This window comes from Lissotriton vulgaris, chromosome 2_1, assembly GCF_964263255.1.
Source record: "Lissotriton vulgaris chromosome 2_1, aLisVul1.2, whole genome shotgun sequence".
NCBI lineage: Eukaryota > Metazoa > Chordata > Amphibia > Caudata > Salamandridae > Lissotriton > Lissotriton vulgaris.
The window spans coordinates 28,773,966-28,797,230 of NC_141687.1; the positions used below are offsets into that span (position 1 = coordinate 28,773,966).

The following is a 23,265-nucleotide window of genomic DNA, read 5'->3' on the forward strand; positions in this document are numbered from 1 at the left end:
TAACTTCAAAGTGTGCAGGTGTCATTTTGTGCCATTGTCTGCAGCTTTTGCTAGATAGGTTTTGGGCGCAGGCTGTACTTTGGGACTGTTAATGCGGAACTCGACCATAGAATGGTCGACCATGTCAGGGAAAGAGTAGCAATGTAGGATATATCGGGAGAGTTAGTTAACCCCTCCCCTGCTGATGACGGAACCGCTCCATCATCAGCCGCAGTGGCGCTGTGCTGATGACGGAGTGGTTTCATCATGGCCCGCCCAACGCGCCTGCACGGCGCGGATTCCGCGCCTGCGCTGGGCGTTCTATTGAGCGGGCGGGGCCATGACGGAACCTCTCCGTCATAAGCACAGCGCAACCGACGCTGGTGACGGAGTGGTTCCGTCACCAGCATGCGCCTGCCGCTCGGCCGCCCTGCCCCCTTAGCACTGCGGCGAATAGCCGCCACAGCGAAGGGGTTAATATAATGTCCAAAGTATGTCCAGCTTGGTGTGTTGGGACTTGATTTATTATGGTAAGATTGAGTGCAGACAGTTCAGTCAAAAGAGATGATGCCTGTGGGTTACATTGGATTTCACTATGTATATTGAAATCTCCAAGAAGTAGAACATTCCTGGAAGATATCACCTGTGGAGCAATGAGTTCCATGAGCTGTGTAGTGGTGTTGGTTAGTGGTCCTGGTGGACGATATACTGAAGCTCCTTCCCAGCTATGATTGTGATGTAAACTCATACTAAAAACCAGTATTTCCAGCTGGTCATTGCTTATGGCTATTCCTCCACCAGTCCTCAGGGAGTGTTACTTCTATGTCTGGGTTAGAGTGAGGTTTTGTTCAAGTTTCTGTTAGGAATCCTATATGGGTGTTAGAGGAAGACAGTAGGTCCCATATGTTGGCTGCATGTTTAGGCAGAGACTTTACATTGGCCAGAAAGCAGTCCCAGTCTTCGCTACTATCTGATCTGGCAGAGTGCGTACTTTCTGTGTGGTCGTGATCAGAACCATTGTTCTGCTTTGTTTCTGTAATGGTTCTTTGGGAGTGGGCTAGTATGCTTTGGTATTGACAATTGCAGCAGGAAAAAGTCTCATTATTTCAGTAAGGGGGAGGGCGTGGCTTGGACGCCGATCGGGATGGTGGCGTGAGCTCGCAGCTCCGCGCGGAATCCCGCTAATTCTCCTGATTTCTGCACCCTGGGTGACCCGTGGTCGACGCTCCTGACCTACGAAGTGTGGGGGGACCACTGGGCTTTGATAGAAAGTTGCCGGGGGACTGCTGGCCCCGAGGAGATCCAGTTGGGCGACGGCTGAGGTGTCGCCGAGAGTGAGAAGAAAATGGCGGCGGAGCGGTCGGGCAGCTCCGTACATTGACGTTGAGCTGACTTGGCGCCGACTGGTGGAAGGCTCTGCAGCCGAGAGATTGAAGTGGTGGGGACTGAGGCGACAGTCCTGAAGATCGGGGGACAGGGGACCCGACCCCGCTCGGACTTTGAGGACGCTTGCTGACCGCTGTCCCTCCCTTTTCCCTTCCTCCTCCAGGCTCACGAGGGGGCAGTTCGGGCAGTGCTCGCCCACTTGGCCCTTGGAGCTGCGGGCATCGGCGGTGGCACTTGATCCTGTTCAATATTGGGAAGTTTGCACCGTCCCACGAGTGCCGGGACTGGACGGGTTTCCTGGCCTGTGACGCAGTATCCTAAGATGGCGGCCATGGGAGGGCCGGTGGCCGTGGAGCGCGGACAGGGGGACCTGGCGGCGCCGTCCCAGATCGGCGAGACCCCCTCGGGGGAGTTGGACCAGGAGCAGCGACTGAATCGGCCCCTGGATGCCATACTGGATGCAATTACCTCGACCAAGGAGGCGTAGCAGCAGGACATAGCGCAAGTAGCCACGGGGCTGGGGCTATTGCGGGCGGACCATGCAAAGCTGGCGGATAAGGTCAAGGACCATGATCAGCTGCTGTTGGACCTGAAACCGTCGGTAGTGACCGCGGAGCATAAGATCACGGACATCCTGGCCCGGTTGGACTCGCTGGAACGACGTGCGGAGGATGCCGAAGGCCGCAATAGGAGGAATAACGTGCGGGTCGTAGGCCTGCCGGAACGAATTGAGGGGGAGGATGCGGTGGCCTACATGGAGGATTGGTTGCGAACTGTGGTGGCGCCAGAGGGGCTTACTCCTTTCTTTACCCTGGAACGAGCCCACAGGGTGCCTGCTCGCCCTCCAGGACTTGGCCGCCCCCCCGACCGATGGTGGTGAGGCTCCTCCATTATAAGGACCGGGACCTCCTCATCCAGAGGGCTCGGATGTCGGGCCCGTTTGAGGTAGAGAACAGCAGGGTTACAATCTTCCCGGACTACACCCAGACGGTCCAAAAAAACAGAGCATCGTTCCTGGCGGTGAAGAAGGAGCTGCGAGAGGAGGGCATTCAATACTCCTTGCTCTTCCCTGCCAAGCTGCGGGTCATCCTGGATGAGACCACGCACTTCTTTCACACTCCGGACGAGGCATGGCAGTGGCTGGAGTCGTACAGAGCGGGGACAGATCGATCGCACAAAAGCAGGCGAGATCGGCCTAAACAGCCTCAGATCAGACAATCGCAACGCATCCGTTCCCGCAATAGGCGCCAGCGGGAGAAACGGGAGGCTCAAATGGCTGCGGAAAAGAGAGATGCGCTCGCAGCGACGGCGGCCATCACGGGGTCGCAGCAGGAAAGTGAACTGGTGGAGACGGACTCTGGCGGAGAGGGCAGCAGGACAGGAGAGGACCTTTTGGTAGCGGAAAGCTCGAAGGGGCCGGTGGTGACCCCCCAGACTTCTGATGGGATATTTCACGGTTGAGGCTGTATTGGGACTTGGACAAGAATTGCTGGTAGGGCGGTATCCTGGTGGCGATGGGTGGGTTGCCGGATAGGGTGCCACATAGGCAGACGGGATGGGAGCGCGGGGCGTGGGCTCCGCTAGCTGGGATCGGCGATAACTCACCCCCCTAGGGCCCTTAAGGCCTTCTGTGGTGGAGACCACAGGTTAGGAGAATGTGTGGTTGGTTTGAGGTTTGGATCGGGGCTGACACTGGGTTTGTAGGCTCTGTCCTGGGGAGTGGGGTTTGGGGTGTTTTTCTTTTCAGAGTTTGTTTTGGGGGGGGCAACTTCTTTGGGGGTGATGTGAACTGGCGTTGTTTGACCTGGACTGATTGCTGCTGGTATGGGGACGTTACCTAGCTTAAAATGCCTAACGTGGAATGTCCGGGGGCTACGAACCATGGTCAAGCGCCACAAGGTGCACGCATATCTGGTGCGAAGGGGGGTCCAGATTGCAATGCTACAAGAGACCCACCTGACAAAAAAGGAGTGTGCTGCGTTGCAAAAACGGTGGCGGGGCCAGGTGTTCGGCACCACTTACTCAGCATATGCCAGGGGGGTATTGATCTGGGTGAGAGCAGGGATACCGTTCCAGGTCCTGAACCAAGTGGTGGATCTGGATGGCAGGTTTGTGGCGGTGGAGGGGAGGCTGTATGGTAGGGATGTGGTTCTCTGTTGTGTGTATGCGCCAAATACTGATTCTTTGATGGCCTTTCCGGATCCTTGGCCTCTTTCCTAGCGGGCCCGGTGATACTAGGGGGGGATTTTAACTCGATTACGGATGTGGTGTTGGATAGGTCTCACCCCCCCCTTGTTGATTCCCCGGTACGTAAGTTGGCCATGCACAGGAAGGACTGGCAGGACAGATGGGGGTTGCTGGATGTGTGGCGGGAACAGCACAGGGATACCAGGGACTATTCTTGTTACTCAGCTCTCCATGCACTACATGTGAGGATAGATTCAATGCTCTGTGGCGGATCCCTGGCCCCATTGATATCACACACAGAATACTTGGCTAGAACCATTTCGGATCACAATCCCCTATTTGTACATATCCAGTGGCAGCGGGAGCGCTCAGCGATTCCAACATGGCGGCTCCGGCCAGACACGCTGTAGGACTCAGTGTTCAGTGACGCTGTCCAACAGGGTATCGATAATTACTTCAACGAGAATGAGGGTACGGCCACGTGTAGGTCCATTGAATGGGATGCGATGAAAGTGGTGGTGAGAGGGGTATGTCTGGGTAGGTTTTCGAATGCTCGTACGGCTGTGTTGAATGCACTTGCGAAAGCGGAGGAGAATCTGAGAGACTTGGAGCGGCGCAGGCCGGCCAGGCCGGACTTACAGGCCCGGTTGTTGGAGGCGAAGGAGGTGGTCGCCACCGAAACGGAACGGTTGAGGTGTTACGACTACAGGCAATACGCCATTAGAGCGCATGCTGAACGGGACAAGGTGGGCACACTCTTGGCCAGACTCGCTAACCCTGAACTTAGGGGCTGCCCGGTCCTTAGCATTAACAACGCACTGGCGGAGACGGTATATTCTCAAGCAGCGGTGTTGGAGTGCTTTCGTGTGTATTATGAGGAACTGTACCAGAGTCAGTTGGGAGTGGAGGCTCAGGAAATTGCGGAGTACCTGGAGGCGAGGCAGCTTCCGGTCCTTGATGAGGAGGTCGCGAACGAGTTGGGCGGTCCGATCACGCTTACTGAAATACGGGTGGCCATTAAAAATATGGCTCGGAATAAAACACCCGGGGTGGACGGGTTGCCTGTAGAATTCTACCAACAGTTTGTAGACGGCTTGGCGCCCAGACTGCTGGTGGTGTACACGGAGGCTTATGAGTCAGGGGGCTTGCCTGGGTCTATGAGGGAGGCTTTGATTGTGCCGCTCCTAAAGCCAGGCAGGGATGCAACAGATGTGAGGTCCTATCGCCCGTTGTCCATGCTGACGGTGGACTACAAAATCCTGAGCCGGATTCTGGCCGCCAGGCTGGCCCCACACATGACGGGCCTGGTACACAGGGATCAGGCGGGGTTTATCCCCACGAGGAGCACGGCGATGAATATCCGTCGCCTGGTGGGGATAATGGACGCCATTTTGGACGAGGATTGGACCCAAGCGGTCTTATCCGTGGACATAGAGAAGGCGTTCGATAGTTTGGAATGGGTCTTTCTGGATGGAGTGCTGGAGAGGTTTGGTATAGGTGAAGGGTTCCGCCGGTGGACGAAGGTCTTGTACTCCTCAGCGACGGCGCGGGCGACGCTTGGGTGGTTTGGTGTCTGCGGCGTACCCGGTGGGTAGGGGCACGAAACAGGGGTGCTCCCTTTCCCCCCTCCTGTTCGCTCTGGCGATGGAACCCTTGGCGGTCCACGCTAGGTCGGGTGACAGATACGCGGGGATAAATAGCGGCGGGCGGCTACATCACATCTCGCTATATGCGGACGACCTGTTGCTTTACTTAGACGACACGGAGCGGGCCCTGGAAGGAGCGATGGACCTGTTATCGGAATTTGGCCAGTTGTCGGGCCTTAAGGTCAACTGGGCGAAGACCTGTGTGTTTCCGCTGCGAGCCGAGACGCCCGGCCCTGCTCGTGACCTAGGGGTAGTCTGGGAGCCATCTTGCTTCACTTATCTGGGTGTCCGTGTCTACCATGTGACCGTGGACCTATTGGAAGGCAACATTGGTCGATGCGTACGGGCACTGAGGGGCAGCATGTCCTTTTGGTCGACCCTTCCGCTGACGGTACTGGGTAGGATTGCACTCTTGAAAATGGTGGCGCTCCCCCGCCTCCTATACTACTTCAGGACGTTGCCCATTTGGATCCCTCAAAGGATCTTTAGGGATCTGAGGACGATGATTATAGGTTTCCTGTGGGGACATGGCCACCGAAGAGTGGCTCTGGGCACGTTGCTGCGCCCCAAGATTGAGGGGGGGATGGCTGTTCCTGATTTTGAACTGTATTACTTGGCGGCGCAGCTCCAGGTTCTCACGCAACATGTGGCCCGGGTGTTTAGGGGACCGGAGGGTGACCGAGAACTGGGGATACCACGCCATGTACTGTCTTATATCGTTATGCAACAGAAGCTGGAGCTGAGGGGCCTCACTATGGAGGAACGGACGCTCAGGCTGTGCTGGCAGAGGAGTCTCAGGAGAGCGAGGGCGACTCGGCCTTATGCGCCGGAAATCCCGATTGGCATGCTGACGGCCCTACCACACGGGGGTGATTGGTCCCCTTCGCTGGAATGGGAGGAGGCGGGACTTCAGGTGGTGGGAGACCTGTATGTCGACGGGACCTTGGTGCCCTTCGGAGTGCTTCAGGAGCAGTTGGGGCTGTCTGACGGGGGGTTCCTCTTGCACGCGGCGGTGGTAGCGGCTATACAGAAGCACTGGAAGGGAGGGCTCATAGAACCGGACACAACTATGGCGTGTCAGTATGTGGTGATGGCAGCGGGCACCTTTAAGGCTGTGACCTGCCTCCATAACAGGATGCTACACGAGGGACTGGAACCGCTCCAGGGGCTCAAAACTAAATGGGAGGGGAGTGTGGGCAGGCCCATTCCAGACACGGTGTGGAGCCACATTCTGCGGCGCACATGGAAAGGCACGAGGAATGCGCGTTTCCAACAAGTGCATTTCTTTGTGCTACATAGGGCCTATCTGATTCCGGAAAAAATACGGCGGTACTTTCAGGTGCAGGATGCACGGTGCCCGAGGTGTTCGTCTCCGGAAGCGGACATGGATCATTTGTTTTGGGGTTGTCCGCATTTGGAGGCCTACTGGGCAGAGGTGTGGGACCTCCTAAACGAAGTGACCGACAGGGAGGTGGACTTCGACATGGCGGCGTGCCTGTTGCTCTGGTTCCCGCACACCAAACACACTAAGGTGACGAGCAAATTTATTGACTTGGGACTGATAGTGGCACAAAGGGAGATCTCATGGCACTGGAAGTCCAGGAGCGGGCCGTCAGTGAGGAGGTGGAAGAATGAATTGTTGCGGTGGTCTGAGTGTGAGAGTGTGCTCCGAATGAAACAGGCTGTCAAGCTTGGTAATGAGAAAGCCTTGGATGCAGCGCGTGCGTGGGAATTGGTGGTGCAAGCTTTGCGTGACTCTTTAGTAGAAGATGAGGACTGAGTGAACAGGACCTGTGGACACTGCGAGGCGTACTAACTCAGAGTTGTCATTGACACTGTAGCGGGATCCATACTACACTTAAGGACGGGACACACACCATCAGCAGTTGCCGGGGAGGGGACACTGGGGGGTTGTTTAGTGGGAGTTTGGGGTGGGCCGGAAGCCAGGAGGATGGATGACCGCGATGGAGACACTGAGCTGAGAGGGGCCTGTGGGGCGTGGGGGATGAGCGGGAGGTGGTAAAGGGGCGCGGGCCAGGTATGGTGGGCCCCACAGTGCGCGGGGCGGGGCGGGAAGCGACTGGTGGCACTGACCTGCACACGTGGGATGGCTGACGATGTTATTTGTTGTGGGTGGGGGGGGTAAAATGCGGATACGTAAAATGATCTTTCGACCATTGTCCCATAGGGACACTCACCGTGATGCCTTCCTGTTATTTAAGGTACTATGCCGCCCGGCCTCCGGGATGCGGGCTGAATGGCTGTGTATGGTATACGTTTTAATGCTTGCACGGGGGGACATTACGAGTGGACTGGTTGAGCCTTTGTATTCTGTGGTTTCTAATTCTGCAATAAAAACAAATTAAAAAAAAAAAATTATTTCAGTAAGGGTGGGGCAGGCCTTGTTAGCTGTTACATTGTTTGAATAGCCAATCTTAATCTCAACAAACTCCCTACTAGTAGAAGTATGAGGAGACCTCACCTTTTTGGACTGAGTATGGGCGAATCCAGGCAAGGACGGGAGCAGACGGGCTTGCCTTAGGCGCGTCCGCTGCACGTCTGCCTAGGCGTGTGCATTTTATACTTATGGTAGCTAGGCTGCTAACCTCCCGTCGAGGTAGGGAACTAAGTGGTCAAGTCTTGCTTCCGGTCTGTGGCGCCTCCCTCCAGACAGGGTCAATGTCGATTTTGTAATTATTAACAGAACCACAGTCCTGGTATTAGCCATCTGCGCTAAGCGGCGGTGATTGCAATAGCCGTTTGCCTCCCTGAAAGTACCGGTTGTATGTCAAAATATTTTTTCGGGTTCACCCAATTTCAAAGCTACTTTTTTTTTGTCTTTGACACCACTTCAGGCAACCAAACCCGACCAAATGCCTGTCCTCAGTTTTGCTCTTTGGGTTTTTTGCTCTTTACAGTGTCTCTGAAAGGCCTGTATCTGGAAAGCATGGTTGGCCTGTGTAGTTTCACTGGCCTCCTTCTTTTTGCAGGGCCTCTATACTTTATGCCGTATGCTACTGGGCAATACACAACCCCACACTCCCTGTGCAGTGGGCTGGCTGCACCTGCGCACCTATACCCCTCAGGGACCACTGTCACCAGTACTGCATGCTGCAGGCTGTGGGCCTCAAAACTGTTACAGCTACCCAATGCCAGCTCCAGGGACAAAACGGGGGTTGACAAAATGCCCAGACTCACCACTCACCGCCACTCACTGGTCACCGACCGGTCGCCAGTTGCTGGACTTCTGTATTCCTTCTGTATTCAACAGGGTCCTCCAAGCACCCTCCAAGTGCTGCCCGACCGGCGCATGTTCTCTGCTGTACTCTGCTGCTCTCTGCTCTCCTGTGGGCTGTGTGGAGACGTGTGGAGATGCAGTCAGCGGCAGCCATTTGCGGGTCAAGACACAGGACAAGAAGGCAAAGAGAGACATGACCACTGCCACTGCCCTGGGCCAAAGGGGGCAATGGCGCAATCCACAACAACCTGCCTAACCCCCCAGCCACCCGCTAATGAAAGCTGGGGGCCAAAGCCGGGACAATGTCGACAGTATCGGTGCCGGGAGCCCTGAGGCATCCTCCTCGTCTTTCTTCACGGTCGCGGTCGGCTTGAAAACACGGGTTGGACTTGTTTGTCAATCAGGCTGGGACATACCCATTCTGACAAACCCTGGTAGTAGAGTTTCACTGATCTGATTCATGTTGGGCCCTATTGGGCAAGGCTTTATATTGTTTTACCAAATGTAATTGTGCACATATTTGTAATTGTACAAATGTATTCCTGATGGTTGTCAGCTTGTGCCCAGTTCTGTAGGGCGTGTTGCATATTGTGTCAAACCATTGGTAAAGGGTAGAGGCTTTATCACTGGAAAAAATTATGTTAGATTCCTTAAGTGTGAGCCGTTTATAACAAAAAGCAATTGCAAAGCAAGTAGGCCTTAATTTCTTTTTGTGAAAAGTATGTGTTTACTGCTGGAGCTTCCGCCACCCCCCACCCTGTGCTGAGCCCTTCTTTCTGCTATTTGGGGTCGTTCCTGCTGAGGACTCTAGTACTGTTTTCCACATAAGATATCCAGGTCAAACTTGTGTCTTTAGCTTCCAATATCCTAGGGATTCTAAAAGTACCCAGTATTTGTGGATTTCCTGGGAGACGAGGGAGAAAATAGGCAAAATATAGCAAATTTTTGAGTTTTGGGGGAAAAATAGGAAAAAAGGGCTCTGGGTAAAAGTGTCTGTTTTCCCCCCCAAAAAATGGCATCAAAAAACGGCTGTACCAAAGTCACCTTCTTCCCGGCTTTCAGGAGTGTGCAGAGCTGAATAAAAAAACAATGTTTTACCACAGTTTATGCATTTTTTAAAGAGGTAAAAGAGGTAGCCCATTTTTGCTGTTTTTTTTTCAACTTCAAATTTGTGTTGGGAACCAATGTGAAACCCATAGTGATTACGATGTCCTGGGACCACTGTACCTGTGGATAGCAGTTCCAACGCCCCATTGTCGGGCCTCCTTTCTGCCTTATTACTGTGGTGGTGGTGGGACCGCCACAAGACAACTGCCATTGCCAGGATCCCATGGCAGTAGGAAAAGCAGGCTGGAATTGCGGTGGTTCCAATGTTGGCACTTCCGAGCAGATGACGACCTGCTGTTCATGGCGGGGACATCAGATGAGAAAAACAAGGACCCCCTGGGTAGTAGTGAAAACAGACTCCTAGGGCAGGGTGAATAAATTATGTGTACAAAATATCCTAGGCCGTCTAGTTAATAGGCAAACAATTAATCTGACCCAATAGCAAAAGGAACATTCAAGAGGTAAAATCATAAAACAAACATGTTTTTAATTGACATAGTAAAAATCATATAGAGACCTGAACAAAAATCAGACTATATGATGAGATCAAACAAAGATCATGGTATATACATATAATAATCAAAACATATACATTAAATACATAAAAATATAAAATAAACGAGAATTATACACAATTCAATAAAAAGGACACCCTAAATCATAGATGGTGCCTAAAGTGCAGGAGTGAATAAGAACTCGACGCGCGTAGAAAAGAATCAGAATCCCTCAAAAGTTTGAAAAATAATGACAAACTGGTAATTAAAAGCTGCGATAAGGGCGGTGGCATTGTACTGGCATTGTACTGATAGACTCTGACAATTATGAACAGAAGATGAAGACTATGCTTTCTGACACAACTACTTATTCTATGATCAGAAGTAACCCCTCCATTTCAGTATCTAACAAAATTCTAGATCTCACTAGTAGGGCACTTACAATAGGAGACATTAACCAAAAGGAATTTGAATATTTAAATTTTCATCATCACAAGACAGCATGCATTTATGGCATGCCGAAAATTCACAAGAATTTATTAGATCCTCCATACAGACCCATTGTGTCGACAATCGGCACCAACACGGAACCAATTTCAAAATGTATTGATTCTTTTTTTGCGCCCACATGTACCTAAAATCGTATCATATATTAAAGACACGGGTGACATGATAACAAAAATAGAAAATTTGCCCTTTGATCCTAGAAAAGACCTATTAGTGACTATGGGTATTGAAGCGCTGTATAGTAATATCCCACAGCAAGAAGCATTGTTAACTACTAGCTGGTTTATTGATAATTTTGACATTACATGCCCGAAAGACTTCTTATTGGATCTGTTGCAGGTTGTTCTCACGGAAAACATTTTTGAATTTGGGAACACCCTTTATCGTCAGACGAAGGGTGTAAGTATGGGAGCATCAGTGGCGCCATCTATTGCTAACATCTACATGGCAGCCTTCGAAACTAAGTTCATACATAATGAAATAGCCCCCTTTTACGAATCTATTTCCCATTGGTCCAGATATATTGACGATATTTTCTTTATCTGGACCAATGGGAAAGAATCGCTTTGTGAGTTCCTAGAATGGATCAATTTAACAGATGTGAATCTCAAGTTCACAGCTCAATATGATTAAAACCATCCCTAAAAAACTAAGGGGTCAATTAGGATGGCGGACGGATCGCCACCGCCCTGCAGGCAGTGGTGATCCGTCCGCCATCCTTGCCCATCCGCCACATATTTCCCCCGCCATATTACAATGGCGGGGGGGACCGTGGCGGACGGGAAGACCGTCCGCCTCTTTTCCGCCGCAGTCGCCTTGCGACCGCGGCGGAAAAGCTCTAATATGGTGGCAGTGTCTATCAGACACCGCCAGCCACATTAGGATGTGCTGGGGGCTATGCATTTCCGTGGAGGCAATGCCGCCACGAAAAGGCATACGGTCCTTGCTTTGGGGGCCCATTGCGGGCCCCAGGGTGAAGGGGGGGGGATTGGGGATGCACAATGGGGGTACCTATGGTACCCCCCTGCGTTTCAAAATACAACATGGCAGTCACTGCGCGGTGCCTGTCATGTTGTGCTTTGAAACGCACAACATGCATTTTTAACACTGCGGTGGGCGGTGCTTTGTTAAACATGCGGGATGTACCCGCCACTGTGGCGGGTGCTTCCTAATTCCACGGACGGGACCTCCGCCCCTGTGGCGGACGGTCCCGTCCTCAGACAGGATCGCGGACGGACTTTGTCTGTCCGCCATCCTAATGGACCTCTTATTTTCCTCCAATTTCTCTGATAGAAAGTTCTGGAATATGTGGGGCGCCACAAACTTCCTTCCGCCTAGCATTTCCCAAAGTCTCTTGATAAAAATGGTACCACACTTGTGTGGGTAGGCTTGGTGCCTGCACCCGGAAACGGCCCAAAATGTAACATGGATACATCATATTTTTCCACTCAAAACTGACCTTTTCTTTGCAATATGGGTGGTTGTGAATTCAGGGACCTAGCTCAGCCAGCACAGGGGTAAACCTAGCAAAAATGTACATTTTTTAAAACTATACATCTAGGGAAATCCAGCATGGGGTGACTTACGTGGCTCTCGCAAGGTTTTTGATTTACCCCGAATCCCTTGCAAACCTCACATTTTGAATTTCCCTCACCTTTCTGTGGTTCAAAGGTCTGAAATATGTGGGGAGCTACAAACGTCCTTCCAGCAAGCATTCCCACATGTCTCCTGATAAAAATGGTACCTCAATTGTGTGGGTAGGCCTAGTACTTAAGACAGGACGAGGCCCAAAATGCAACACGGATAGATCACATTTTTCCACTCAAAACTGAACCTCTTTTTGCAATGTGGGTATATTTAGATTTTGGGTCTTTGCTCAGACGGCACATAGAGAAACCTAGAAACCTTGCACATTTTTGAAAACTAGACGCCTGTAGGAATGCTGGGCTGGGTAATTTGCGTAGCGCTCACTAGGTAATTTTACATAGAAGCCCTTGCAAATGTCAAACTTTGGTACAAATACACATTTATGGTATCTGTGCGTAGCCACATATATATCCTACCACTCTGAGTTCCCATTTATCCTCAAATAAGAACGGTACCCCACTTGTATAGGTGAGCCACAAAAATACGACACAAAAATTCCCTTAGATGCTACATTGAGAGACAAGCAATTGGGGTATCTGCAATATTTGAGGCTGTGCTATGACACTACTCCACAGGAATCCTACCACCCAGTGTTACCCCAATTGTGGTTTGTGTGGCTGGGACGAATGCAAGCAACAGGAATGGATCAAACTGAGGTCAATGGGAGTGTTTTTCGTCAGAGCTTGTGGGTAAGAAAATGTTGTGAGAACCACATGAAGCACACCACCCTCGACTCTTTAGGGTGACGAAAGATGGGCAAAACCCACCCCATTATTTTATGAAAAAATATATTCCCTCTCTAAGCTGGGCTTTCTGGCCCCCAATGGCAAATGGGGATAAACTTTGTCTGCCATGGAGGGAGGGAACACAATGACTGTTTTGTTCCTTTTGGGGGGGTGAGGGTGTGAACAATGCAAAAGAGCAACACCCACACTACTTTTATTGGCCAAAAAGGCAAAATCCCCAGTGTCAAACAGACTTTCTACACCCCAAGGGTGTATTGGGGCAATCTCCTAAATTGGGACAAACCTACCTGTCCCCAATAGGGCAGAAAGACACTATTGTTCCTTCTGGGGAGGGGGTATAGCTCAATGCCTAGGTGGGCCTTACCCTCATTTTGTTTTGGATCCTTTTTTTAAATACTTGGTGTTTAGTGGGCTTTCTGCCACCCCGGGGGCAGATTGGGGGTGAATACCCCTATCCACCCTCTAAGGGGGGAGAAATTCTATTGGGCAACACTGTGGGGGAGAGCAAGGCCCATGTACAAGGGAGGGCACTCCCACCACCCCCCCCCCCAAAAAAAACACACTGTGGAAATATAGTTCCTAGTGTCTAGTGAGCTTTATGTCCTCAGAGAGGCGAAATTAGAATAATTGCCCCATCGACCATGAGGAAGGGCAAAAATAACCCCTCCCCCTTTTGAGTAGCCCCTACCCCTAAACTCTTTTTTTTTATTGTTCCTTGGTGTCTTGGAGGATTTCTGCCCCTTCCCCCCGGGGAACAGATTGGGGGTAATTATTCCAACCCACCACCCGGGGGCAGACATACTATCTCTCTTGTTGCATTGGGGGCATGCAGTCTCCACCTCTTTATTTAGAAAAACATTCCCTGGTGTTTAGTGGGCTTTCTGCCCTCCCTGGGGGGCGGATTGGGGGTAATCACCCCATCTGCCTCCAGTGGGGATGGGGGGGAGGCAGAAAAACTTTCAATGTAGTTTTGTAGGGGACGAGGGCATGTCCATGCCCACTCATAGAGGGCAGACCCCAACCTCATATGTATTTAGAAAAAGACCCTAGTGCCTAGTAATTACCCCTAGCTGTCCCCCGGGGAAAAAAAGACTTTCTCTCTTTTTGGCGTGGAGGCATGGCCATGCGTCATGGTGGGTAGCCCCACCGCCTATATCTATAAAAAGTTGGATTGGAGATAATCATCCCTATCTACCCCGCGGAGGGAGCTGAAAGACTGTCACTATAGTTGGTTTAGGGTGTGGGACATGGCCATACTTATCCTAGGCTGCCCTCAACACCTATATATTTGGGGGGAACACATTCCCTGGTGTTTAGTGGACTTTCTGACCTACCAGGAGGAGTGGGGGCAGATTGGCTGTAATTACCCCCATCTGCCCTCAAGAGAGGACAGAAAGACTGTCAGCATAGTTTTTTGGGGGGTGGGATCATGGCCATGCTCATATTGACCAGCCCCAACCCCTATATTTATTTTAAGGCTAGACCTTGGTTTCTAGCGGACTCAGAGGGCAGATTGGGGTTGTTACCCCATACACCCCAATGGGGGTTTTAAAGACACTCTTTTTGGGGTGGGTGCCTAACACCCTTATATTTTAAATGAATAAAACCTTCCCTAGCATCTAGTGAGCTTTCTGTAGAGTGTGAATAATCATCTCAGCTGCCGTCCGTGGTGGTGGGGGGCAGAAAAACTATCGCTGTAGTTTGTTGTGGCGTGGGAGCATGGCCATGCACGTAGAGGGCAGCCCCATCTCTATATTTTAAAAATGGGCCCTGGTGTGTAGTGGGCTTTCTGACCAACCCTGGGGCAGATCAGGGGTAATTACACCCAACCGCTCCCAGGGGCAGAAAGACTGTGCAGTTTGTGCAGTCCCCACCCATAGATTAAAAAAACATACCCTGGTGTCTTGTGGTCTTTCTGACCCCCATTGAGTAGTTTGAGGGGTAATCACTCCTCCATCTGCCCACCAGGGCTTGCAGACCGACTGTCACCATAGTTGTTTTAGGGGGTGAAGGCATGGCCATGCCCATAGTGTCAGCCACCACCCTATATTTACTTTAAGGATCGACCCAGTTATCTAGTGGGCTTTCTGCCCTCTCTGCCCCCCAGGGGGGAACAGATCAGGGGTATTGACCTGTATAAGCCCCTGCGGGGCAGAAAAACGGTCTCTTCTCTTGGTGGGGTGGGGGTATGGCTATGCCCATTGTGGGCAGCCTCCACTCCGGTATTTTAAAAAACAAACATTCCCTGGTGTCTAGTGGGGATAATCACCTCATGTACCCTCCAGGGGGGGGTGAGGGGGGAGAGACTGTTTCTGTAGTTTGTTGGTGGTTGGGAGGCATGGACATGTCCATAGAGGGCAGTCCTCACCCTTTTACTTATTTTAAAGACCCGACCCTGGTATCTAGTGTGCTTTTTGCTCTCCAAGGGCAAATTGGCTTAATTACCTCCATCCACCCTCGGGGGACAGAATGACTCTCTTGTTGGAGTGGGTCATGCAAATAGTGGGAAGCCCCATCTCTACATTTATTTTAAACAGTGACCCTGGTGTCTAGTGGGCTTTCCGCTCCCCAAGGGCAGATCGAGGTAATTACCCCCATTCTGCCCCCTTGGAGGCAGAAACTCTCTTCTCATATGGGGGTTGGGATCAATCAATCAATCAATCAATCAATCAATCAATCATTCAGTCACTTGTTGAGCCCACTACTTACCCTTGAGGGTCTCAAGGCACTGAGGGGAGGGGGGTGCTGCTACTACTCGATGAGCCGTGTCTTGAGGAGTCTTCTGAAGGTGAGCAGGTCTTGGGTCTGTCGCAGGTGGGTAGGGAGGGTGTTCCAGGTCTTGGCGGCGAGGAAGGAGAAAGATCTGCCACCGGAGGTTATTTGTTGGATGCGGGGATGGTTGTGAGGGCGAGACTGGCAGAGCAGAGTTGGCGGGTGTAGCAGTGTAGAAGCGGAGTCTGCTTTCAGGTAGGCTGGTCCGGTGTTGTGGAGTGCTTTGTGTGCATGGGTGAGGAGCTTGAAGGTGATCCTCTTGTTGACGGGGAGCCAGTGCAGGTGTCTCAGGTGGGGGTTGATGTGGCTGGCTGCGGTGTTGAAGCTGTTGTGGATGTCGGCTATCTTGTGGTGGAAGAAGGTGGCCAGTGAGTCGGGCAGATCTTGTGAGGGCGGGATGTTGTTGGTGTTTGCGCTGGGGTTGAAGAGTTCATTCACTATGTTGAATTGTTCTTTGCTGTTGTGTGCGTTGTTGACCAGGCAGGCTTTGTAGGAGGATCTCTTGGCTGTTCTGATGAGGTGGTGATGTCTGCAGAAGGCGTCCTTGTGGGCTGCGTGGCTGTCCAGTGTACATTCGTGGAGCCATTTCTTCGCCAGTTTCCGGCATGTGCGTTTGTAGGTCTGGAGCTCCTCGGTGAACCATGTGGCTTTCTTGCTGGTGTGGTTGTTGTAGTGGTGAGTGGTTGGTTTCTGGAAGGTGAAATGGATGCAGCGGTGGTCGGTCCAGTGGAGTTAGGTGTTGTGGTTGAAGGCGACGTGGGTGCTTGTGGCGAAGGCAGAGTCAAGCGTGTGGCGGGCGGCGTGGGTGGGTGCGGAGACGAGTTGTCTGAGGCCGAGGTTGGTGGGGTTGTTGATAAGGGTGGCCGTGTTGGTGGCGTTGTTGTTCTCGAGGTGGAAGTTCAGGTCCCCGGGGAGGATGTAGTCTGTGGAGGGGAGTGCGTAGGTGCTGGCAAAGTCGGCGATAGAGTAGCAGAACTGAGCTCGGGGTCTGAGGGGTCTGTAGACGAGTGTTCCTCTGAGGGTGGTTTTGGGGTCAATGTGGATCCGGAAGTGCAGGTGTTCGACGGTGTTGAGGGTGTTGTCTGCGTGGGTGTATTATTGGAGGGTGGACTTGTGGACGATGGCTAGACCTCCTCCAATTCCATTGACGCGATCCCTGTGGATGATCTTGTAGCCGTCCGGGATGGCTATGGCGATGTCGGGTGTCGAGGAGTCGTTCCACCAAGTCTCGGTCAGGAAGGCAACGTCTGGGGCAGAGGTGTCGAGCAGGTCCCAGAGCTCGACGGAGTGTTTGCGTGCGGAGCAGGTGTTGAGGAGGATGGAATCACTTCCAGGTCACGGGATGGGCTAACGCCAGGCCTGTTAAAACCGGCCTGGCAGGGTAGTAGTTGAAAGGGTGGGGAGCGAAGGAGTCTGACTCTTGACTCATCGATTCCCAGACTGCCGCACCAGCCTCACTAGGAGGCTGTAATTGTGTTTCTGCTTTTGTTTTTCAGATTCCAGGAGTTGGACGGGCGAAGTCTGCGAGCGAGTTCAGGAGAATTCTGCGAGCGGACCGACGCAAGAACCGGTTTATCGTCGGAGGATGACAGCGGGCATTGGCAGAGCAGCATCCTGGGGCATGTAGGAAGCGCTATTGGCCTTCCTCTAGGGCAGCGTCTCCAATCTTCAGGCACCCGATAGAGGTAGCGCTTGAATTAGGGAGCGCTCACCCTTTCGGTGTTTCTACGTTTCAGAACGGCAGATTTCCCCCTGAGCGAGCGGTACTGCCAATAGCGGCGTGCGCTCGCATTTAAGTTGATTGTGTTGTAGTCTCGGCTGTACGCTCAATTACTGAGGCTTTGCATGCGGGGGAGTGAGACGTTTTTTTTTAAGTTGGGGAGATAATCGATTTTGTGCCATTCTCTTGCACGCCCAATTCCGTAGGGGCGAGGGAGTGAGCTGCGAGTAGTGCGACATTGCCAGAGCGCCTATTTCGTGGGGGATGAAGTGCGATGAGATGCAAAAAACAGCTGTTGAGTTTTATAGCCACTGGTATGGTATCTGCTGTTTTTGTGTCTGCTGTCTCAAGGGGCACGATTGCTTACTGTTCTTCCAAGCTTACTGTTCTTCCAAGGTTAAGGGGTAATTCATGCTGCTTCAAATATATCTTTGTTTGTTTGTTCTTAAGTGCAACAATTGTGTAGTACTAGCACATAGTGAAATAAGTTTGGGGCACAGTTTTGCGTGTGGGCCAAAAGTTTTTTTCAAGCAAAACAAGAGCAGCGTGTGAAACAAAAGCCAACGTTTGTTGTTCCTAAGTGCAATATTTGTGTGGTACTGGCACCAGGGGAAATAAGTTTGGGGCACAGATTTGCAACAGGTAGGACTGCATTGCTGTACCGCTTGTTTCCCTTGGCTGAGCACTGTAGGTGGGGGCAAGCGCATCTTTCTTAATTTGTGTACTGCTTGTGGGTCAAGTTTAGTTTCTTGACTTGGGGGCACTTGTATAGCGGGTTACATCGCGGTGCAGCAGCAGTTCTCCCTTGGTTAGGGAAGGCGGGGATGTTGTCAACATCAGTTGGGGCAAAAGAAATAGGGGAAGACTCACTGGCTGAAGCAAAACAGATGGTGGCGCAGTTTGTTGCAACACCTGGGGTGCGCCAGATGAAGGGCCGGGTACTCCTTCTCTTCCAAAACCAACTGGTGGGGTTCCCCCACTTGAAATCAACAAAGAAGTGCCAGTGAGCAGCCTGGCAACAGAGAAGTTGACAGAGCCAGCTGGAGCGGCTTCAGTAAGTAAGGAGGTGACATTGCCGTTGTTGGGCGTGGGTGAATCATGCACCGGGAGAGAGAATCTGGCTAGGCATGTAACACGAGAGGTGAAAGAAACTATATGGTCAGGTAGTTATGTTAACATGTTCTCTTTGCTCCTGGATGAAAGAGAAAGGGAGGAAGCAAGGAAACCGAAGGATTGGATGCTCCCTAGTGAATGGCATAGTGAAATATTGAAATTCAGGATTGAGGAGAATTTGAATAACTGGATTAGAGGTTTCTCAGTATTCATGGCAGTGACGGCTGAACGTTTTCCTAACATACAAGCAGAGATGGCATGTTATCAGAGTAGGATTACTATGGCTCATGACAAGTATGGGGGCATAGGGTGGAAGGAGTATGATAGAAACTTCAGGAAGGCTAGGGCATCTGACCCTTCCCTTTCCTGGGACCACGTTGACACAATCTCGTGGTTGGATAAGTTTGGCCCAGGGCATTCTGCTAACCCAGCGCAGTCATTCAACAGGGGTCAGGCATTCCAATCCTTTCAGCCCTTTCAGCCACCCTAAATCACGGGCCCTGCCCTTAGTCCAGGTAGCAGGGAGGACGAAAGAGGACATGTTGGGACTTTAATAGACGGACATGTACCAGGACCCCAGGCACGTGCAAAATCAGGCATGCATGCTCTATCTGCACTAACCCATCTCCCCCAGAGTCCAAATGCCTCAAGAAATGAGGATATAAAGGAAGGAAGAAACAGGAGTGAAGTAAGGACAAAATATATGGCACACACCCATTATTGTAGCGGCTATGACCCATTGGTTGAACAAGTACCCGTATCATTTCACGGCTAGGACATTGCAAGTAGGTTTTATGTTCTGGTTTTAGGATCCCTGCACTTAACTACGTAGGGAAACCTGAATGCAAAAATCAGCTTTCTGTTAGGACCAATTCAGGTGTGGCAGCATCAAAGATTGGAAAAGAATTGCGCTTGAGCAGAATAGTTGGGCCATTTGATTTCATCCAGGTACCCAATTTTGTCTGCTCCCTTTTGGGAGCCGTCCCCAAGAAAGAGGAAGGAGAGTTCAGGTTGATTCATAATCTATCGGCTCCTAAAGGCAATTCATTGAATGATGCCATCAGTGATGAGCTCTGTAGTGTGAAATATGCTTCCTTTGACCAGGCGGTGAGTCAAGTCAAGTCAAGTCAGCGAATTTATATAGCGCGCTACATACCCAGAGGGTCTCAAGGCGCTTGAGGAGGGGTGGGGAATTACTTGTCAAATATCCACGTTTTAAGTTGCTTTCTGAATGCTAGGTGGTTCTGGGTAAGGCGAAGGTAAGTGGGAAGTGAGTTCCAGGTTTTAGCTGCCAGGTAGGAGAAGGATCTACCTCCCATGGTGGTTTTGTTGATGCGAGGTACAGTGGCAAGGGCTTGGTTGGATGATCGTAGCTGGCGGGAGGGGGTGTAGAAGGACAGTCGTGTGTTGAGGCATTCTGGTCCGATTTCGTAGAGTGCTTTGTGTGCGTGGGTTAGGAGCCGGAAAGTGATCCTCTTATTGACGGGAAGCCAGTGGAGGTTTTTCAGGTGACCAGAGATATGTTCTTTACGCGGGATGTCTAATATGAGCCTGGCTGAGGCGTTTTGGATTCGTTGGAGTTTTTTCTGGAGTTTAGCGGTAGTACCGGCGTAGAGGGTGTTTCCATAGTCCAGTCGGCTCGTGACCAGAGCGTGGGTGACCGTTTTCCTAGTTTCGGTGGGGATCCAACGAAATGTTTTTTTGAGCATGCGAAGAATGTTGAAGCAGGATGAAGAGACGGCGTTGACTTGTCTGTTCATCGAAAGTGAGGAATCCAGGATGACGCCCAGGTTCCGTGCGTGGTCTGTCGGGATGGATGCTTTTCCAAGGGCTTCTGGCCACCAAGAGTCGTCCCATGCAGAGGGGAGGTACCTAAGATGAGGACTTCTGTTTTATCTGAGTTCAGTTTCAGACGGCTGTGTTTCATCCATTCGGCTACTTCTTTCATTCCTTTGTGTAGGTTCGTTTTGGCGGTGCTAGGGTCATTGGTGAGTGATAGGATCAGTTGAGTGTCATCCGTGTAGGAGATGATGTTGAGGTTGTGATGGCGGGCGATGGCCGCGAGGGGGCTCATGTATACGTTGAAAAGGGTGGGGCTGAGTGAAGATCCTTGTGGTACGCCGCAGATGACTTCAGTGGCCTCTGACTTGAATGGTGGAAGGCGGACTCTCTGTGTTCTTCCGGTGAGGAACGAGGTGATCCATTCTAGTGCTTTTCCTTGGATTCCGATGTTTCTGAGGCGCTGTAGAAGGGTGCTATGGCAGACTGTGTCGAAGGCTGCGGAGAGGTCGAGGAGGATGAGGGCGACTGTGTCTCCATTGTCCAGTAGAGTTCGAATATCGTCTGTTGCTGCGATGAGGGCGGTCTCAGTGCTGTGTTTTGCTCGGAAGCCGGACTGTGAGGAGTCGAGGGATTTGTTGGCTTCGAGGAAGGCGGCAAGCTGGTTGTTGATAGCTTTCTCGATGACTTTGGCCGGGAATGGAAGGAGCGAGATGGGGCGGTAGTTTTTGAGTTCGGTGGGGTCCGCTGTGGGTTTTTTCAGAAGGGCGCTGAGTTCAGCGTGTTTCCAGCTTTCCGGGAAGGTGGCGGAGTTGAAGGAGCAGTTGATGACGTCTCGGAGGTGCGGTGCTATGATGGAGTCTGCTTTGTTGAAGATGTGGTGAGGGCATGGGTCTGTGGGGGATCCTGAGTGGATGGAGTTCATCAGGTGGATGGTGTCCTCAGTGGAGATTGGGTTCCAGTCATTAAGGATGTTCGAGGGGGGTGAAGGTCCAGCAGATGGTTGGGTGGGTTGGTCTCCGGGTTGGTTGTCAAAGCTGTTGTGGATGTCTGCAATTTTGTTGTGGAAGAATGAGGCTAGGGAGTCGCAGAGGGCTTGAGAGGGGGTGATGTCGTTAGAGTTGGCCGAGGGATTGGTAAATTCCTTGACGATGTTGAAAAGTTCCTTGCTGTTGTGGGCGTTGTTATCTAGTCGGTCCTTGAAGGCGGTTTTCTTGGCCTTTCGGATCAGTTGGTGGTGTATGCGGGTGGCGTTTTTGAAGGCGTCCTTGGTGCTGGTGGTTGGGTCTTTTTTCCAGGCCTTCTCAAGGGAGCGGCAGAGTTTCTTGGATTTCTTAAGATCATCGTTGAACCAGGAGGCCTTCTTGCTGCCAAGTTTGCTTTGTCGTTTTTTCAGTGGTGCAAGGATGTCGGCGCTGTTGGATAACCATAGGGTGAGGTTGGTGGCGGCTTGGTCGGGGTTTGAGGAGTGGGCTGGGGGGTTTAGAAGAAGCGATGAGGACATCTGGTCGATGGTGATTTTGTTCCAGTTTCTTTGCAGAGTTGGTTGGGGGTGGTTGTTGGGTTTGGGCTTGTTGTAGGTAAAGTGAACGCAGCTGTGGTCAGTCCAGAGGAGAGCCGTAGTGTGGCTGAAGGAGACATGATTGCTGGAGGTGAAGATAGGGTCGAGTGTGTGACCTGCGATGTGGGTGGGGGAAGTGACCAGTTGTTTAAGTCCGAGGTTGGCGAGGTTGTCCAAAAGGGTGGTGGAGTTGTGGTCGTTGTTCTTTTCAAGGTGAAAATTGAGGTCTCCCAGAAGGATGTAATCTTTGGAGGGGAGCGCGTGTGGAGTGATGAAGTCCGTGATGTCCTCACTAAATTGTGCGCGGGGTCCTGGGGGTCTGTAAAGGAGGGTGCCTCTGAGTGTGGTCTTGGGGTCGGTGTGGATCTGGAAGTGAAGGTGTTCAGAGTTGGCGAGATTGACGTCAGAGCTGGTTGAGATGTGGATGGATTTCTTATGGACGATAGCGATTCCTCCTCCTGTGTGGCCGGTACGGTCCTTGCGTATGATTTTATAATCTTCTGGGATGGCAATGGTGATGTCTGGGGCGGAGGAGGCGTTTATCCATGTTTCTGTTAGGAAGGCGACGTCCGGAGAGATGGTGTCTAGTAGATTCCAGAGGTCGATGGCGTGCCTGTGGACCGATCGGGTGTTGAGCAAGATGCATTGTAGGTGGTTGGGGTCGGGAATCTGTGGTGTGATCGTAGCGGAGTTGTTGTCGGTGCCGATGAATTTGCAGGAGTAGCATGAGAAAGGTCCATGGGTGTGTCCAGGAGCGGCTTGGACGCAGTTGGGGAAGCGGCCGGGGTTAAGGGCTAGGAGGGTGGTGGCATCATAAGTAATGCGGGAGGGCTGGGCAATGCGAGGACCAGGGGGTCTGGCGCTGGGCGCGGTCCCGGCGCGGACAGGCGTAGACGGGCTTACCTTTGGCGCACCTTCGGCACGAATGGGGCGCGGTCGCTGCGCGTGGACGCTGCACGTTGGGTCATAGGTCATATATGGATGGTGGGGGGGGGGGCGGAGCGTGGGAGGGGCAGCAGCTGGGAGGCGGTGGCGGGAGGAGGGGCTGACCAGGGGAAAACAACAACACAAAATGGAGGGTCAAAGGCGAGCACAGCCAGGGGCAGAAAATGCACAGCGTGTAATAATAAAGAGCCTAAAGCGCACAAATCAGTATCAGTGTAGCGGCAATCACTGTTACAGACTCGGCGAGGACGCGCTACAAATTAATAAATAATTATTCGACAGTGCAGCGCGAGTAAATCAATGGAGCGACAGTGCAGCGCTGTAATTAAATAAATAAATAGTTGCGTGCAGCGCTAGGCGTTCAGAGAGCTTCACAGATGCAGGGCAGGAGATCAAAAACGATACCAGCGTGATAGGAGACAGGAGCGTGGAGGAGCA

At 51.8% G+C, this 23,265-nt stretch overlaps 1 protein-coding gene across 1 annotated transcript in view; it reads left to right on the forward strand.

Annotated features, from left to right (window-relative positions):
• Positions 1-23,265, forward strand: part of LOC147729493 (uncharacterized) — a 2,015,126-nt gene that overhangs the window by 1,805,762 nt on the left and 186,099 nt on the right. Inside the window, 1 exon segment of the mRNA XM_086954003.1 lies at positions 17,206-17,332. Coding sequence (XP_086810129.1) covers positions 17,206-17,332 — 127 coding nt within the window.